This window comes from Cololabis saira, chromosome 20 (genome assembly GCF_033807715.1).
Source record: "Cololabis saira isolate AMF1-May2022 chromosome 20, fColSai1.1, whole genome shotgun sequence".
NCBI lineage: Eukaryota > Metazoa > Chordata > Actinopteri > Beloniformes > Belonidae > Cololabis > Cololabis saira.
In genome coordinates, this window is record NC_084606.1 from 9,305,105 (window position 1) to 9,325,622 (window position 20,518).

The 20,518-nt window shown below is 42.3% G+C and overlaps 1 protein-coding gene across 2 annotated transcripts; it reads left to right on the plus strand.

The window, feature by feature from the left end:
- Positions 1-20,407, plus strand: LOC133420742 (mucin-2-like). 2 transcript variants are annotated; one of them, XM_061710528.1, is made up of 14 exons: positions 1-109; positions 1,255-1,407; positions 1,491-1,539; positions 1,640-2,443; positions 3,680-3,861; positions 3,952-4,092; positions 12,763-12,898; positions 14,575-14,752; positions 14,964-15,105; positions 15,822-15,959; positions 16,041-16,099; positions 16,187-19,570; positions 19,744-19,808; positions 19,900-20,407. In XM_061710528.1, the coding sequence occupies exons 4-14, from the start codon at positions 2,330-2,332 to the stop codon at positions 19,996-19,998; spliced, it is 4,638 nt and encodes a 1,545-aa protein (XP_061566512.1). In that variant the 5' UTR covers positions 1-109; positions 1,255-1,407; positions 1,491-1,539; positions 1,640-2,329; the 3' UTR covers positions 19,999-20,407. The 2 variants fall into 2 exon arrangements, with proteins under 2 accessions (XP_061566512.1, XP_061566511.1); XM_061710527.1 differs by having other exon boundaries at positions 2,299-2,443.
- Positions 20,408-20,518: the final 111 nt, after the last annotated feature.

Here is a 20,518-nt window from a genome sequence, read left to right on the forward strand (position 1 = left end):
AGGGGATCTACCTGCCAAGGTTCCTGCCTCCGACCCCAGAAAACAGAGCTCTGCTGAACGCCACGGTCAACGACGTGCTGGAGATCAAAATTACGGCTAGTGCTGCCCCGTAAGTAGAAGCAATGTCCATGGTGAACCCGGTCTCTCGGGAGACTGGGACCCCGAGCAAATGTAAACGTAAATGTACTTTATTTATATAGCCCTTAACAGCCATCTCTAGGTGAGCCAAAGTGCTTTACAGAATAAAACATACAGAAATACAACATACACTCATAAGACAGAGCAAAAAAAAAAAGAAAGAATAATTAAAAAAAAAAGAATAAAAAGTGTCACCACACTACTGGGTATTAAAAGCTATTCTAAATAAATAGGTTTTAAGCCTTGATTTAAAAAGGCCCAGGTCAGAGATGGTGCGTAAATTGCAGGGGAGCTTGTTCCAAAGGGCAGCTGCATTCTGCACTAGCTGAAGGCGGCTAATAGAGGACTTGGAGATGCCAACATATAGAGAATTACAATAGTCTAATCCCGAGCTGATTACAGCTTTTTCCAGGTCGTGACAATTTAAAAAAGATTTCCCTTTGGCTAGGAGGCGTAACTGATAAAAACTATCAACTTGTCTGTCAAATTTGAAAAAACTATCAAAAATCACACCCAGATTTCTGACATAAGGACTGAAAGAAGAGGACAAGGCGCCAAAGCTAGTCGTCCCAGTTTCCCCAAACACAATGCTCTCTGTCTTGTCCTGGTTTAAGTGCAGGAAGTTCTGGGCCAACCCATTCTTGATGTCAGCAATACATGCAAGCAGAGAACTTTGTGCATCAGTATCTCTAGGCTTCAATGGCAGACAGATTTGCAGATCATCTGCATAACAGTGAAATGATAGGTTGTGCCTGGCTATAATAGACCCAAGTGGTAACATGTATAAAGAGAAAAGAATTGGACCAAGAATAGAATCTTGCGGGACCCCGCAAGAGAGAGAAGCACTAGAAGAGCAGGAGTCACCAATCATAAATGAAAAGGATCAGACAAATACGATGTAAACCACTCGAGTACAGTGCCGTGAAGGCCAACATAATTGTTCAGGCGTGACAGGAGGACTGTGTGGTCCACTGTATCAAATGCTGCTGTGAGATCTAGTAGTACTAAAACCCAAAGTAGGGAGAAGACGCTGGATGGACGGAACAAACCAAACCTTTAGATTCTGAGAGTAAAACCAAACAACCTCCTCCGTCGTGTCTCCTCCTCTTCTTGAAGGATTTCCGAGCTGCTGTTTAGCGGACCGTACAACATAACCAACGTGTCCCAGGAGGCTCTGGGACCGGGGCGGTTCCTTATGAGGTGGACGGCACTTGAAAGCGAAGCCGGGACGAGCCAACCCATCTGCTTCGTCGCCAGAACGCTTTACAAGTCAGTGAACGCACAAAATAAAGTTAATCCTTGAAGCTTGTGCTCCGATGATTTACGTTGCTGCAACTTGTGCATCTCTTCAGTGGAACCAGCTATCACTCGGACCTGCGGTGTGTCACCACGAGTGTCGGGGTGAGTAAAGCCTCGTCGGGCCGAGTTTTAAACTCCATCACCTGGTTTGATGCAATTATTATAACTATCATTGATACATGTATTTCTTACCGCTTTAAAGAACCACCGATGATCAACATTCAACCGACCAGTCCACCAACCAATCCACCAACCAGTCCGCCATCCTCCAAATTTCTTTTTATTGACATTCAGCATTAGACATTCACATCCGGTACATCATGTATGCATACATCATACATCTGTTGTCTGTCCTAAATGTCGGAATAATGTTTGTGTTTTATGTCCAAACAATGAAAAGAAAGACAAACCACCAAAAACTACTATGTACAAGTAGGGAGTGATCTTTTCAACATAACACAGTCATTGCCTTGAGAAAATAAAATCAGGCCTATGGAGCGTGACGTAGTTGACCCAGTTTTCCCAGTATGAGGTGAATTTCTCCAATTTATGATTAATAAATGCTGTTATCTTCTCCATTTTATCTATTTAATTGCTGACTTATACCGTCTTATTAGTGCATTTGGATAAGTGTGTGTGATTCCTGTTGCTCCTTTTTCTTGTTTTAGAGAAGTGATCAACAGCATTTACAGTTCAGGATATTCGGGTTCCAATAACGAAAACCTCCTCCTATATTCATGTCTGATCATAATGTGACAGCCATGAAACATTTCCTCATACCTGAAACATTCCTGGTCGCACGTCTGAAAGCACCAGTCAGACAACTCCAATATAAAGGTCAGTTTCACTTCTGATTGCCAGCCTTCTGAGTAGAGACGCTCGGGCATCCATCATGTGGCTCCCCGTGCTGCTCCTGCTGCTGCTCAACGGCACTCGGGCCTCTCACCTGTACGGGACGGTGATGACCTACTACCCCCAGGAGACTCACGCAAACGGATCCCTAACGGTACGTTAAGACCCCTGGTACTTCCTTTTATCTGGCTTTTACAATTCAAATGCCTTTAACTACGGAAGAGTATTAGGGCCATGCAGGAGAAAAAATATTTGAGAGGGGAAGATTATTCGAAATTTCGTGAATAAAGTCGAAATTTCGAGAATAAAGTTGAAATACAATTTCGTGAATAAAGTCGAAATGTCTCCTCTGGCCCATCAAATCCAGTTAGGAGAGTGACTGACAGCTATGCAGCAGCAGCCGTAACTAACTAACTAACTAACTTACATCCCTGGAGTGTAAAGTTAAGGGTACGTTTCTGAAGTTATGCAACAGCATATGCAGAGGTGGGTAGTAACGAGTTACATTTACTCCGTTCCATTTACTTGAGTACATTTTGGGAAATTTGGTACTTTTAGGAGTAGTTTTGAATCACTATACTTTGTACTTTTACTTGAGTAGATTTGTGAAGAAGAAACTGTTACTCTTACTCCGCTACATTAGGCTACGTTGAGCTGTTACTTTTCTTTTATCCCTTTTATCCGCGTACGCGTCAATCTCATGACATCACTGGGTGATTCTTTGGGAAAAACTTTTGTTTTTGCGTGTTTTGTCACATTTACACAGACTCAAACACACACAGAGTTTCTATGAGTTCATGGGCTTGTTCTAGTTCTGCCTGGTTAAAAAAGAAAAGTACAAAGGCTTGAAATGTTTATTATTTATTAGTACTTGTACTTGAATTTACTTTAAGATTATTTTAATTTAAGTCATTTTAATTTATTTTATTATTTTATTGATTTAATTTGCCTGAAGATGATTATTTTGTACTTTTGTCTGTTTGAATGGTTGTGTTAAAAAAATAAATCAGACGTTACTCAACAGTTACTCAGTACTAGTAGTTTTTTCACCGAGTACTTTTTTACTTTTACTCAAGTAATTATTTGGATGACTACTTTTTACTTCTACTTGAGTCATATTATTCTGAAGTAACAGTACTTTTACTTGAGTACAGTTTTTGGCTACTCTACCCACCTCTGAGCACATGTGTGATATGTGTTATATCAATATCGTCATCAAATTTTGACTTTTTTCTCGGAATTGTACTTCAACATTAATCGACATTTCGACTTTTTTCTCGAAGTGCATAATGAAAAAAAAATCTTCCTCCTCTAAAATATTATTTTTATTTTTCTCCTTCCTGGCCCTAATACTCTTCCGTACTTTAACACTTTTAACATTCACGTGCAGGTGATCTCTCGCTATAAACTGAGTTCACACTCGTGCTCCAATCATGGGTGGGTTTGCAGTGGAAACTGTGGGACTCAAACCCTCGTTGTAAACACCGTTGAGGATGAGACGAGTGAAAACTGGTGCCAGCGTGAGGGCATCATCACCAACCTGGTTCCCACAAACGCCCCATTTACACAAACGTGAGTGCGCCTCCATCATCGTCTCTGGGGGGGTTAGAGGTCATCATGTCTGTGTCTCACCTGAAACCCTCCAATCAACTTCCTCCGCAGGTTGAGCACTGGCAACTGGATAAGTAACCTTGTAAACAACATCGTAAACTTGCGAGCCGAGACCGAGGTTGAACTGAGGACCCGGTCCGACACCGGCAAACCCAACTCCTCCCCACAGACCACCATCATGCCGGCCATCCGGTAGGTCCGGTCACCGTTTCTACCGTGGGGGAGGGTTGTTTTTATTTATTCAAGTGTCTTTTCATTCTCACATTATGAGAAAACATATGAGGAAACATTTTTTTTTTTTAATTTTACCTTTATTTACTCAGGCAGCTATTTTTTTTCCAACAATATATTTATTTATTTCAAAACATAATAGTACATAGTGTAAAACCCATGGGACTCAAAACATCTGCCCCAAACCGTGCAGAACCCATGTCCTCAATTCACAACCAAAGTGTAACAGCACAAATAATAAATAAAAATCACTAACGAAAGACAGGAATTTCAATACGTACTAAAATAATTATACATTGCTTGAGTAAGTGAAATATATAAAAATAAAATAGTTAATAAAATAAAATAAAAAATGGGGAGAGTAGAAACAAAACCAATCCTACACTTTTCATACAAGTTTGCACTGCACAAAAAAAAAATCCCTCAACACAAGACAGTAAACCTTTTTGAAGCTACAGAGCTACTTATGGATCATCCCAAGGTGTTCCCACGAAACCGGACAAGTCTTTATTCGAAAGAAAGTTTTTAAATGGGCCCAAGATGTTATCAAAAACTGATTGCTTACCCCTGATTATATACGTGATCTTTTCTTAGGGCAGAGTTACTGTTAGTTTGGAAAGCCATTTACCTATTCTTGGTCTATCCACCTCTTTCCAAGCTAATGCAATGACTCTCTTGGCCAACAGTACGCTTATATCTAAAAATAGTTGATGTTTCTTTCTTATGTTACAATTAGCTGGGTAAATACCCAATAGGAATACTTTTGGCTCAAGATGCAAATGTATCTGTAATATTTCCTCAATACACTGTTTCACTTCTTCCCAGAATTTCTTTATTTGAGAACACTGCCATAAACAATGGAAGACCGTGCCCTTTTCTTTATCACATTTTATACAAACATCTGGTATAGCATTATTGAATTTGTTAAGTTTCGCTTCCGGTCTGGCTGGCAGAGTGATGGCAGCATAGACTGACAGGGTCCCGACGATAAAAATTAAAAACGGCCCGACCACGACTCGAAATTCCTCTGTGGAGCGTAAATATACATGTAAAGGAGACGGACCAAAAATGATGCCCAGAAAAGCGAAGAAAAGTGTCACACAAAGGAAGGAAAACGACGATATGGAAGAGGAGCGACTGTCACAAGCTGGCGACAGCATGCTAGCGGACACGCAGCCGACTGACCCGGAACAGAGCCACGATGCCAATCTCGGAATTATCCTAAAAGAGCTACGAGAGTTTAGAAAAGACTCCAACCAAAAACTAACCGACATCAGCGAAGACATTAATAAGATCTACAAACGAGTGGAGGAGACGGAGGAGCGCATAGACGCAGCAGAGACTCGAATCCAGTCTACGGAGGGGGTTTTGACTGAGTTGGTGAAACTTCAGATCCGAACAGAAGCTAAATTGATGGACCTGGAGGGGCGCTCCCGGCGGGAGAACGTCAGACTGTACGGGGTGAAGGAGGGAGCTGAAGAAGGCACGGAAACAATGACTACATTCGTGGAAGATCTGTTAATTAAAGGCCTGGAGCTCCCGTCCTCCACAGCCCTGAATATAGAGAGAGCGCACCGGGCGCTCAGCACGAGACCCCCGGCTGAAGCCCCGCCGAGATCCATCGTGGTTAAATTCTCGAGCTTTAAAATGAAAGAAGAGGTGATCAAGAAAGCGTGGCAAAGAAAGGGAATCGACTTCCAAGGGAAGAAGATACAGAGGGATCACGACTACGCACCGGAGCTGCTGAGGAGGCGGAGGGAATACACGGAGGCGAAGGCTGCGCTGAAGGAGCGCAACATACGGTTTCAGACCCCGTTCCCGGCCAGGCTGCGGGCGCACTACAAGGAAGGCGCGGTGACGTACAACTCGGCGGAGGCGGCGACCGAGGACATGGCTGCGAGGGGGATCCCGGTGACGGTTCTGAAAAACCCAGCTTCTCTTTTGGATCAGATCAGCCGGCTGACTTGGCAACCCGGCGACGGCGAGGAAACCGGGAGAACCCGAGCGCCAAGCGCGGCTTCAAAGAGTCACTTCAAAGATTCAGACGTCAGGACACCGGATAAGTATCGAGAATTTGATTAATTTAATGATTATATACATATTCCTCCATGCGACTTGGCATTGAGATGAGAGAGTCGTATTCTAGAAAATATATATTCTGTGAGGTTATTTGTGTAATACTACAAATAGATAATTTTAAGGGCAAAAGGAATAAAAAAGTGAAATCGGGACACCTCATTGGACACTGGACCTGTCTATCAGCTTAGAGGCTGAAGAGGGCCCTCCCCCATCGCCAGATGGAAGAGACTTTCCCTCTAAACTCAAGTTCCATCTGAGTTATGAGGCCATGAAAGAGGCCTCATCGTTGGAAGCCAGTGTGTATTTTTGTTATGTTTTTGTTGTAGTTAATGTTTTTGTTGGTGCTACTGTTACCCACAGCACCAGGGGTGTAAAAGTCTTTTTTTCTTCTTTTTTCTTCTTTTTTATGGCGTTACAGACTTCAATTATACTTAAATGACATATAATGCAAAATACCAAGTCAATTAAGGTCATTACATATAATGTAAATGGTCTAGGCAATCCAATCAAGAGAAGCAAAATTATGGCAAAATTAAAGAGGGAAGAAGTAGAAATAGCTCTCCTCCAAGAGACACATTTATCAAACTCTGAACATGAAAAACTTATAAGATGGCGATTTAATCAGTACTCGTCTTCCTGTAGACAAGGCTCAAAGAGTGGGGTGGTAATCTTAATTTCTAAGAAATTAAATTTTGAGTGCATTTATGAAAAGAAAGACTTAGATGGGAGATTCGTTCTGGTCCGAGGTTATCTACAGGGGGCTTTAGTTACCTTCTTGAATGTTTACGCTCCTCCACTATCAGAGTGGACATTTTTCAAACAAATTTTCGAGTTATTAGTCTCGGAGGCGCAGGGTACCCTAATCTGCGGTGGAGACTTCAATGTTAGACTACACCCAACCCTGGACACATCAAAACCCTGCTACACGGGAGAGAAGAAGACTACCAAAAATATAAAAACAATGATGAGGGAGTTCGGTCTCTGTGATACTTGGAGAGAACTGAATCCGACTAAAAAAGACTTCACCTTTTTTTCTCACCCACATTTGATTTATTCTAGGCTTGATTATTACCTTATGTATCAAAGGGACATTTACAGGGTTACAAATTGCAATATTGGGACTATGGATCTATCTGATCATGCACCAGTCTACTTAAATATAACATTAGACACCGAAAAAAAGAGGACAATTTGGAGCCTGAATACAGGGATTCTAGATCCAATGCGGGAACAAATAAGAACAGATATAAAGCAATATTTTGATGAAAACGACAACGGAGAAGTTTCCCCACAGACTCTTTGGGATGCTTGCAAAGTGGTTTTAAGAGGAAAACTAATAGCCTACTGCTCGAATTTGAAAAAAAAGAGAAAGGCAAAAATTGAACAGCTACAGTCGGAACTAGAAAAATTAGAGAACGCACATAAAAAGACATTAAATCCAGGAGTAAAAATGGAAATGAGTAAGAAAAAAAACGAATTGAATGAAATTTACTCGAATGATATTAAAAAAAAATTAACCTTTCTAAAACAAAAATACTATGAAACCGGAAATAAATCAGCTAAATTATTAGCTTACAAATTAAAAAAGCAACAGGCAGAAAATACAATTCATAAAATAAGGGACCCCATTACTAACTCTACACACTACAAAATAAAAGATATCCAACAAACCTTTGAAACATTCTACACAAATCTATATACCCAACCCAAAACAGACGAAAAAGAGATGGAAGATTTTATAAAACTCATAAAATTACCCAAAGTGACTGAACAAAACAAGATTCTAATTGGGGAATTTACAGATGAAGAAATTAAAAGGGCAATATCACATTCAAAGATAAACAAAGCGTCAGGGCCAGACGGATTTCCAGCAGAGTGGTACAAAGAGATGAAGGACTTACTCACCCCTAGAATGAAAACCACATACAACCATGTGCTTAAAACTGGCATTGTTCCTGTCTCTTGGAAAGAAGCAGTAATCTCCGTGATACCGAAAGAGGGTAAAGACAAGTTAGACTGTGGAAACTATCGGCCGATAAGTGTTTTGAACCAAGACTATAAGATCTTTACCCACATTTTGGCTAAAAGAATTGAAAATATTCTTCCTCAGATAATAAGTCTAGATCAAACAGGTTTTATACAGCAAAGACAGACCCAAGATAGCATTCGCCGAACGCTTCATGTGATTGATGAGATAAACAAAAATAAACTCCAGGCAGTAATTTTAAGTCTTGATGCCGAGAAGGCTTTTGATCAGGTTAATTTGGAGTTCCTATTTCGACTATTGGACAAATTTGGATTTCATCAAATTTTTATTAAAACTATTAAAGCACTATATAATAAACCGAAAGCTAGAGTAAAAATAAATGGATCAATTTCAAACCAATTTGGCCTGGAAAGAGGGACCAGACAGGGCTGCCCATTGAGCCCATTGTTGTTTGCATTGTTTATTGAACCGTTAAGTCAGGGGATTACTCAGAACAATAATATTACTGGAATAAAAATATTAGACCAAGAATACAAGATTTCTTTATTTGCTGATGACGTTTTAATTAGTCTGTCAAACCCCGAAAACTCAATTTTGAAGCTACTATCATTCTTAGATGCTTTTGGCTCGGTCTCAGGCTATAAACTTAACATTCAAAAGACCCAAGTACTAAACTTCAATTACAAACCTAGTCAAAACATTACTTCTAAGATTCGACTGAAATGGGATCTGGAGCATATGAAGTATCTGGGAGTAAACATCCCAAAAAATTTATCAAACTTATACAACTTAAATTTTGATCTATTGAATAAGAAATTAAAAGAAGACATGAAAAGATGGAATCTTATTCCAATATTAAGTTTTGAATCTCGAATTGAATCGGTAAAAATGAACATCTTGCCAAGGATATTATATCTATTTCAGACCCTCCCAATTGAAATTAATGATAAACAATTCAATGAATGGGATAAATTATTGTCACGTTATATTTGGCAGGGGAAAAAACCGAGAATAAGGTTCCAAACTCTTCAATTATCAAAAAATAAGGGTGGACTGGCTCTTCCCTGCCTAAAAGATTATTATGTATCGGCCCAGCTAAGGATCCTTTTCTGTTGGTGCGTCTCAGATTACAAGGCAAGATGGAAGGAAATCGAGGAAAACATATCGGGGACGATGCCAATTCAAGCAAGAATAGGAGATAAAAGACAAATTAAAAGTTTGATGGAAACAGGAAATAAATGGATCAACTTATCACTGAAAACATGGTTAAACGTTATCACTAGAAATGATATGTTAGAAGAGGTAAAGATTTTGAAATGGTGCTGCTACGATCTTGACTTTGCCCCAAATAAGATGGATGCCAACTATAGGGGATGGGTTAGCCGGGGTCTCTCCTCATATTGTACCTTGTTCAAACAGACAACACTGAAGAGCTTTGAGGAGTTGAAAAGACTACATGGTCTCAATAATAGTGACTTTTTTAGATTTCTTCAGGTACGCCACCATCTAAACAGCACTATATTAAAAAGTCAAAAGACATTTGACAACAGTTTATTAAAAGTATTTATCAGTGCGTATAGAACAGACTCCAAGCTTAAAGTAATCTCTAGACTCTATAGAGGCCTGCAGGAAATGAAAAAAGTGAATACCACATATATAAAACAAAAATGGGACAGGGAAACCAACAGCTGCCTTTCAGAAGATACCTGGATTAAATACTGTGAATTTCAGTGGAGGATATCATGCTCAAACTCATGGAGATCTTTCGGCTGGAAGTGTCTCACCAGATATTTCATTACACCTGCTCAGCATGGCCACCATACAGGATCTTCTAGCTGTTGGAGGTTGTGTAGTTCTCAGGAAGCAAATCACTATCATTTGTTCTGGGCTTGTCCAAAAATAAATATATTCTGGCGCAAGGTATATTCAGAACTAGTAATTGTATTTGGAACTGACATTACATTTAAATGGGACGAACTTCTATTTGGGCTGGTACACTCGGCTAATGCAAATGTGAAAAATAGATATATATTGGGAATACTGAGTCTAGCAGCAAGGAAAGCAATTACAAAGAAGTGGCTCAAGCCAGACGCCCCATCTATAGATGAATGGTATGATATTATTTATGATCTGTATGTAATGGAAAGAATCACTTTTTCAATGAGGCTCCAGCAATCAAAATTCAACGACATCTGGAAGCAATGGAAAATGTACATCGCTCTGAAACGTCCTTATTTTGTTTAAGTTTCTTTTGTACTTGATTGGTTAATTACTTTGCTGTAAATTGTGACAGAAAACACCCCATGTTCATGTTGTTATTTTATAAAAATGCTTTGTAAAAGGAAAAACAATAAATATCAAAAAAAAAAAAAGAATTTGTTAAGTTTAACTGGAGTCACATAAGAACGCATTAACCAGTTGTACTGCAGCAATTTTAAACGAGTATTCACTGTCTGTAATTGTGCTTCGGTACATGCCCTCTCCCATTTCTCAATGGAGATATTCTCCTGCAGGTCTTCTCTCCAGGACTCAAGCTTATTTACTGAGGATTCTGAAGATTCACCAACCAGTTTGTTATATATTTTGGAAATCAAGCCCCTTCCCCGGCAGTCTTTCACCATTATTTCTCCAAGTGCTGATAGGTTAGGAATGGACAAGGACTGATCTCTCTGGGGGGAAGAGATCATTTCCCCAATATCAGACTAAATAGTGAGAGAGAGTCAACTATTTTGAAATATTTCCTAGCTTGTTGCCACACACTAATCCTAATCCTGGGGCGGCAGTAGCTCAGGTGGTAGAGCGGGTCATCCAATGATCGGAAGGTCAGCAGTTCAAATCCCGCTCTGTCCCAGTTTGCTGTCGTAGTGTCCTTGGGCAAGACACCTTACCAACCTTGCCCCGTATGAATGTGTTTGAATGTGTATGAATGTTGGTGGTGGTTGGAGGGGCCGTTAGGCGCGATATGGCAGCCACGCTTCCGTCAGTCTGCCCCAGGGCAGCTGTGGCTACAAATGTAGCTTACCACTGGAGAGAATGTGTATGAATGAATAATGATTTCTGTAAAGCGCTCTGGGTGCCTAGAAGGGCGCTATATAAATCCAAGTCATTATTATTATAATCATATTTTTAGCCATAGGATTTTTGGTGGATTTTTTAAGTTTCTAACAGGTACAATGGGCAAAGTCAGCTTCAATGAATCACCTTCCATTTCTCTCCACAGTGGCACATTTTCCTCAGAGTAGTAGAACATCAGTGTTCTCAGTTGCCCACCCAGTAGTACCAAAGTGGGTTTGGCATTTAAGCCCTCCTCTATCATAAGGCAAGTACAACGGTGTTAGGCGCAGCCTGGGGCGTCTATTGTTCCATAGAAACTTAATGAAAAGTGTCTTCAGCTGAGAAAATAAATTGCTTGGTGGTGGCAGTGGTACATTTTAAAATAAATACAACAGTTTGGGAAATACCTTAATTTTTAGATTATTTATTTTCCCTATTAACGACATGGTAAAGCAGCCCATCTATCTAAAGAATTTGAGATCTCTTGCATAACTGGTCTATAGTTAGTTTCTATGATATTGTTAAGCAATGGAACAATTTGAATGCCTAAATAAGAGAAGCAATTGACGACTTTAAATTGTGCAACTACATTCGTTGGATTTTCCCTGTCTACATTATTTAATAACATAATTGATGTTTTAGATTTATGAATTTTATAACCTGAAATTTTACCAAACTCCCTAATCAAGTCTAGCAGGGCTGGGATGGATTTGTTGGTGTTTTTGAGAAAAACAATTATGTCGTCAGCATATAGAGCTAAACGGTGCTCTGTCCTATGGCTATTCCAGAGATGCTATCATGTGCCCTCACTGCAATTGGCAAAGGCTCGATTGCCATAATGAACAACAATGGGGACTAAGGGTCCCCTTGTGTACACACGTGTTTTATTTTTTATAGTTTTGGAGATATTACTGTTAGTCAAAATCTGAGCATATGGCTCTGTGTAGAGTCATTTGATCCAATTACATAAATTCTCTCCCAACCCAAAGCGTGCCAGAGTCTCAAACAAATAAGATCATCCACTCTGTCAAACGCTGTTTCAGCATCGAGGGACAGTAAAGCAGTGTCTGGGGCCCCTTTTTGATGGTAAAGAATATTCAAAATCCTTCTGACATTATGGAAGCCTTGTCTGATCTTTTCTTATCATTTTATTTGTTATGGTGGGTGTGTGGTAAACAAATCTGTCAACTCTTTCATGAAAATGACAATAACCAAACGTGTTTATACTTTATTTAATTCCAAGTCTCCATTAAGTTAAAATGAGATATTATTTTGAGGTGTTCAAATGAAACGAATGAAATGAAAATGAAAATTTTTCAATGAAAATGAAAATGAAACCCTTTGGTAATTATTAGTCAATAGTGCTACATATAGTTGGCTACAGTCCCTTCCAGTATTTCCTGACTTGGCCTCGTCTGTCACTCAAAACGGGTTTTACCTAAAGTTACTTATTATTGTCTCCGTTCCAGTAACAGCTGTGGTTTAACAAGCCCTTTGTTTTCTTTTCTCAGAGTTCCTTCCAACTGTCAGAGAGATTTCAACCTGTTGGCGTTTGACCCAGATGGAGACGAGGTTCGTTGCAGATATGGAATCACAAGTGCAGAGTGTAGCCCCTGCACCCCGGCATCCGTCCTCAACGTCTCACCGGTGAGTATTTCTCACCGTAGACGTCAAAATCCCCAAATGTTTAGCACTTTTAAGAGCACTGAGAAATGTTGTTCTCAAGCTGCCGAGAGTATCGGTTCTCCTCCTTCATTCCTGAAACACGACTACCTCGTCTTTTATGTCTAAACCTTTTTTTTTATCATAAATATAAAGAAAAAAATGTAATCATAAAAATTATATATATATATATATATATATATATATATATATATATATATATATATATATATACATATATAGGCTATATATATATATATATATATATATATATGTATATAGCCTATATATGTATATATATATATATGTATGTATATATATGTATATACATACATACATATATATATATATATATATATATATATATATATATATATATATATATATATATATATATATATATATATATATATATATATACATATATACATATATATATATATGTATATACATATATATATATATATATATATATATGTATATACATATATAGGCTATATATATATATATGTATATATATGTATATATGTATGTATATATATATATATATATATATATATATATGTATACATATAAATAAACATAAACAATTTACTTTTTCGACTTCAACCACCTTAAGTAAATTTACGATAAAAATTAAAGGTTTTGTTGAGAATTTAAATTGATTTAAAATTTAGAATTAGAATTTTTTTTATTTATTTTAATTTCAATAATTTCATCCATCCATCCATTTTCTATACCCATTTTATACTTTGCAGGGTCACGGGGTCTACCTATCCCAGCTCATTATAGGTGAGAGGCAAGGGTCCACCTGGACCGGTCGGCAGTCTAATGCAGGACCACATGTATACATACATAAATATACATACAGGACTGTCTCAGAAAATTAGAATATTGTGATTTTCTGTAATGCAATTACAAAAACAAAAATGTCACACATTCTGGATTCATTACAAATCAACTGAAATATTGCAAGCCTTTTATTATTTTAATATTGCTGATCATGGCTTACAGCTTAAGAAAACTCAAATATCCTATCTCAAAAAATTTGAATATTCTGGGAATCTTAATCTTAAACTGTAAGCCATAATCAGCAATATTAAAATAATAAAAGGCTTGCAATATTTCAGTTGATTTGTAATGAATCCAGAATGTATGACATTTTTGTTTTTTTAATTGCATTACAGAAAATAAAGAACTTTATCACAATATTCTAATTTTCTGAGACAGTCCTGTATCCATATATATATACATACATATACAGACAGCCATGAATCGAATCATCCGTTAACCTAGCACACATGGTTTTGGACTGTGCGAGCAAACCGGAGTAACCGGACACCCTCTACTTTTCTCTTGAAATTCAATTCAAAATATTAAAACTTAATTTTAACAATGTCATTTTTATTTTAAAAATTTAAGCTTTAAATAAAGACACTTTTTTTTACTTGGACATGTTTCAGTTATACTTTTTTCCTCTCTTTTTCTACAGAAAGGCAATTTGAAATAAAAAAGAGAAAAAAACTCAGCACTCTGTATAAAAATCTTATTTCAACATTACATTCTCAACTGTCAGATCAGTCGTAGGTTTTACGTCAGTCTGAAGATCTGTTCATTGTCAGGCAGATAAAGGTATGTTTATTTTGACCGTTGTTTCCTAGAGCTGCACCCTGTCGTTCAGCGCCACCAGCAGCAGCAACGAGGGTGCGTACGCAGTCCTGCTGGTCCTGGAGGACTTTCCCAGCCAGAACATCATGCTGACTCAAACCAACGGTTCGCAGGTGGCAAGAACGACCAGCGACGCTATCAGCAAGATACCCTTCCAGTTTGTTTTGAGAGGTACCATACAATATGTTTCCTTGATCTCTTACCCCTGGGGAGACTGAGCCCGCGTTCTTCAGGCTGCCTAGTCGGTTTAGATAGCAGTGGGCCGGTTGGACAAAGGCTTGGATTCATTTCCAGAAGAGCTGCAAGGGTTTGCTCTAAAGAGGTGCAACGTGTCGTAGACAGAAGTTGATCCCAACACTGTTTCCTCTCTGCATCGTTCCAGTGGAATCTGCAGTGCCATCCTGCACAGACGGAGTATATCTGCCCAAGTTTCTGGCTCCGACCCCAGCTAACCGAGCTCAGCTGACCGCCAGCATCAGCCAGGAACTGGAGATTCCCATCAGAGCAGTGGCAACTAATTCTGTGTAAGTGCAAGTAAAGACAAAAGTCAATGAGGCTGGTATGAGGAACGACTTTTGATTAGACGAGATTAGATTTTATGTGGTCAGGAACCTAATCTGAATCGGACCTTGCACAAAAACCCCAAACGCTGCACTGGGGGCGAAGGATCACCTACTGAAGTGATTAGCTGATATAAACACCCCAAAACAGTTATATTTGGAAAGAATCAATACATTTAATCACGTATATACTAAATAAAACTGTGTTTTTATAGTTTTGTAACTGAAGAACCTCAGTGACATGTGTGTCTAAATATACCATAATGTGCCAAAATGAGCAGTTTGGAATATCGTTCAAAACATAACTCTTCAAAAATCTGTAATAAAACTCAAAATTAAAAAAAATCGTAGTAAAATAAATGGTGAGATGTTATAGAATGGATTTCTAATAATCTAATTATAATTATAATTTCTAATGGATTTCTGTATATATCTGGCTAGGTCATATGTTACTTAATTTTACATGTGTTGTGTAACATCAGGATGTCTAAATTAGCGATGTCATTTCTTAGCATATGACTAACACATAACCTTTTTGAGGAAGGAGTTTTTAAAAAAAAGCCATGAAGGAAACAAAGCGTCAAAAATAAAAACCCCTCACCACAGGTATTAGCTTTTAATCTGTGGGAACATTCTTGACATGCAACATGACAAACCTCTTGATTTCCTGCTTCTCAAAGGATCTCCGGGCTGCTGTTCAGCGGGCCGTACAACGTCCTCCAGAATAGTTTGGGTGGAGGGAACTTCACCCTGAGATGGACGCCCACTGCCCGCGACAGTGGAGGAAGCCATGCCCTCTGTTTCGTTATCCAGGCCAAGTCAGTATCGTGTTTCATGAACGTCACACCAATGTGAAATGTGTTGAGGGTCATTAATAAGATGCTGTGTGACTCCCACAGTCTCAGCAACACCCTGTACCACTCTGAGCTTCGGTGTGTGGCGGTGACCGTCGGAAACAGTAGGTTCACTTCTTTCCTGTTCTTCTTCACGTGTCAGATTCATCGGCAGGTTCCGCTAAGTTCTGTTGCTCATCGTTTGTTCACAGGCTCAACGGCGACTACAACTACACAACCTACAACCACTACACAACCTAATACAACCACCTCCACTTTGGCTCCAACCACCTCCACTGTGGCTCCAACCACCTCCACTGTGGCTCCAACCACCTCCACTTTGGCTCCAACCACCACAACTGTAGCTCCAACCACCTACACTGTAGCTCCAACCACCTCCACTGTGGCTCCAACCACCTCCACTGTAGCTCCAACCACCTCCACTGTGGCTCCAACCACCACCACTGTAGCTCCAACCACCACCACTGTAGCTCCAACCACCTCCACTGTGGCTCCAACCACCTCCACTTTGGCTCCAACCACCTCCACTTTGGCTCCAACCACCACCACTGTAGCTCCAACCACCTCCACTTTGGCTCCAACCACCACAACTGTAGCTCCAACCACCTCCACTGCGGCTCCAACCACCACAACTGTAGCTCCAACCACCTCCACTTTGGCTCCAACCACCACCACTGTGGCTCCAACCACCACCACTGTAGCTCCGACCACCTCCACTGTGGCTCCAACCACCACCTCTTTGGCACCAACCACCTCCACTTTGGCTCCAACCACCTCCACTGCAGCTCCAACCACCACAACTGTAGCTCCAACCACCACCACCACTGTGGCTCCAACCACCTCCACTGTAGCTCCAACCACCTCCACTTTGGCTCCAACCACCACCACCACTGTGGCTCCAACCACCACCACTGTGGCTCCAACCACCACCACTGCAGCTCCGACCACCTCCACTGTGGCTCCAACCACCACCTCTTTGGCACCAACCACCTCCACTTTGGCTCCAACCACCTCCACTGTAGCTCCAACCACCTCCACTGCGGCTCCAACCACCTCCACTGCAGCTCCAACCACCTCCACTGCAGCTCCAACCACCACAACTGTAGCTCCAACCACCACCACCACTGTGGCTCCAACCACCTCCACTGCGGCTCCAACCACCTCCACTTTGGCTCCAACCACCACCACTGTAGCTCCAACCACCACCACTGTAGCTCCAACCACCTCCACTGTGGCTCCAACCACCACCACTGTGGCTCCAACCACCACCACTGTGGCTCCAACCACCTCCACTGTAGCTCCAACCACCACCACTTTGGCACCAACCACCTCCACTGCGGCTCCAACCACCTCCACTGCGGCTCCAACCACCTCCACTGCAGCTCCAACCACCACAACTGTAGCTCCAACCACCACCACCACTGTGGCTCCAACCACCTCCACTGCGGCTCCAACCACCTCCACTTTGGCTCCAACCACCACCACTGTAGCTCCAACCACCACCACTGTAGCTCCAACCACCTCCACTGTGGCTCCAACCACCACCACTGTGGCTCCAACCACCACCACTGTGGCTCCAACCACCTCCACTGTAGCTCCAACCACCACCACTTTGGCACCAACCACCTCCACTTTGGCTCCAACCACCTCCACTGTAGCTCCAACCACCTCCACTGCGGCTCCAACCACCTCCACTGCAGCTCCAACCACCACAACTGTAGCTCCAACCACCACCACCACTGTAGCTCCAACCACCACCACTGTGGCTCCAACCACCTCCACTGTAGCTCCAACTACCTCCACTTTGGCTCCAACCACCACCACTTTGGCTCCAACCACCTCCACTGTGGCTCCAACCACCACCACCACCACTGTGGCTCCAACCACCTCCACTGTGGCTCCAACCACCACCACTTTGGCTCCAACCACCACCACTTTGGCTCCAACCACCTCCACTGCGGCTCCAACCACCTCCACTGTGGCTCCAACCACCTCCACTGAGGCTCCAACCACCACCACTTTGGCTCCAACCACCTCCACTGTGGCTCCAACCACCACCACCACTTTGGCTCCAACCACCACCACTGCGGCTCCAACCACCACCACTTTGGCTCCAACCACCTCCACTTTGGCTCCAACCACCACCACCACTTTGGCTCCAACCACCTCCACTGTGGCTCCAACCACCACCACCACTTTGGCTCCAACCACCTCCACTGCGGTTCCAACCACCACCACTGTGGCTCCAACCACCTCCACTGCGGCTCCAACCACCTCCACTTTGGCTCCAACCACCACCACTGTAGCTCCAACCACCACCACTGTAGCTCCAACCACCTCCACTGTGGCTCCAACCACCTCCACTGCAGCTCCAACCACCACAACTGTAGCTCCAACCACCACCACCACTGTAGCTCCAACCACCACCACTGTGGCTCCAACCACCTCCACTGTAGCTCCAACTACCTCCACTTTGGCTCCAACCACCACCACTTTGGCTCCAACCACCTCCACTGTGGCTCCAACCACCACCACCACCACTGTGGCTCCAACCACCTCCACTGTGGCTCCAACCACCACCACTTTGGCTCCAACCACCACCACTTTGGCTCCAACCACCTCCACTGCGGCTCCAACCACCTCCACTGTGGCTCCAACCACCTCCACTGAGGCTCCAACCACCACCACTTTGGCTCCAACCACCTCCATTGTGGCTCCAACCACCACCACCACTTTGGCTCCAACCACCACCACTGCGGCTCCAACCACCACCACTTTGGCTCCAACCACCTCCACTTTGGCTCCAACCACCACCACCACTTTGGCTCCAACCACCTCCACTGTGGCTCCAACCACCACCACCACTTTGGCTCCAACCACCTCCACTGCGGTTCCAACCACCACCACTTTGGCTCCAACCACCACCACTGTGGCTCCAACCACCTCCACTGTGGCTCCAACCACCTCCACTTTGGCTCCAACCACCACCACTGCGGTTCCAACCACCACCACTTTGGCTCCAACCACCACCACTGCGGCTCCAACCACCACCACTTTGGCTCCAACCACCTCCACTGCGGCTCCAACCACCACCACTTTGGCTCCAACCACCACCACTGTGGCTCCAACCACCTCCACTGCGGTTCCAATCACATCCGCTGCGGCTCCAATCACGTCCGCTGCGGCTCCAACCACCACCACTTTGGCTCCAACCACCACCACTGTGGCTCCAACCACCTCCACTGTGGCTCCAACCACCTCCACTTTGGCTCCAACCACCACCACTGCGGTTCCAACCACCACCACTTTGGCTCCAACCACCACCACTGCGGCTCCAACCACCACCACTTTGGCTCCAACCACCTCCACTGCGGCTCCAACCACCACCACTTTGGCTCCAACCACCACCACTGTGGCTCCAACCACCACCACCACTTTGGCTCCAACCACCTCCACTGCGGTTCCAATCACATCCGCTGCGGCTCCAATCACGTCCGCTGCGGCTCCAACTACAAACACTACAACTACAAAACCCACAACTCTATCACCAACTACAGCTAACAACGCAACATCAAGTACGTATAAGCGTAGCAAAAGTAGATTTTTCACATTGGTTATTCTACTTATGGGTGTTAATACTTATACGTATATGTAAGCCGGGGCTGGGGTTGCTGCTAACACTTGGATATCCCTAACACTTGGATATCCATATCATATCCATCATAATGTTGATCCATTGTTTTTCCAGTTGTTATCGGCCTCAGAGCGAGGATCTCCACCACCCTGGACAACTTGGATACCATCGTACAACTGGTCGGTATCGTCCTTTACCGCGACGCTAGCAATAACAGTCTCTGATCTATCGACATGTCATCTCATCTGCTTCTCCTGTTTGTCTTTCCAGCTAAAAGAGGAACTTGTGAGACGAGGGCTGCCATCAGATATCAGTTTACGTCTTGCCAGCAACGGAGCGCTGGAAATCTCAACGACGGCGTCTGGTTGATGGCGAGAATGGAGCTGATCTCTCAACAGGAAGTCAATGGGTCTCCCAGTCTGGGTTCAGCTGGTGTTCTCTCTCTCTAAATAACACTTGTGTTAAACAGATATCATTAGAATCATGTGTCTCAGAGTACTTTAACTATTTTAATGTTGTTCTATCTTTTTCTTTTGTGTATTTTTAAAGTGAAGTTATTATATTAGCAACTCAGTGTGACTCCGCCTGTTTTCCTTCATGTTCTGTTTGAATGGATAATTAAAGTTGTTTGAATGGTTTCCATTGAATTTTCCATTATTTTTTTAATATGTAGGAATTTTTTATATGACTTAATTTGCTCAGATGAATTAGCCTGGTGACGCTAGTTAGCTCATGCAGACCTATGACGCTAACCAGAGTGCGAAATACGGGGGGTTCGGGGGGTTCAGGGGGTCCGACCTCCCCGATTAACCCTTGAGCCCCCCTGAAGGACTCAAAAGCCAAATTTAGGGGGAGTCTCAATGTTGTCAAAAAAAATAATAAATTAGGC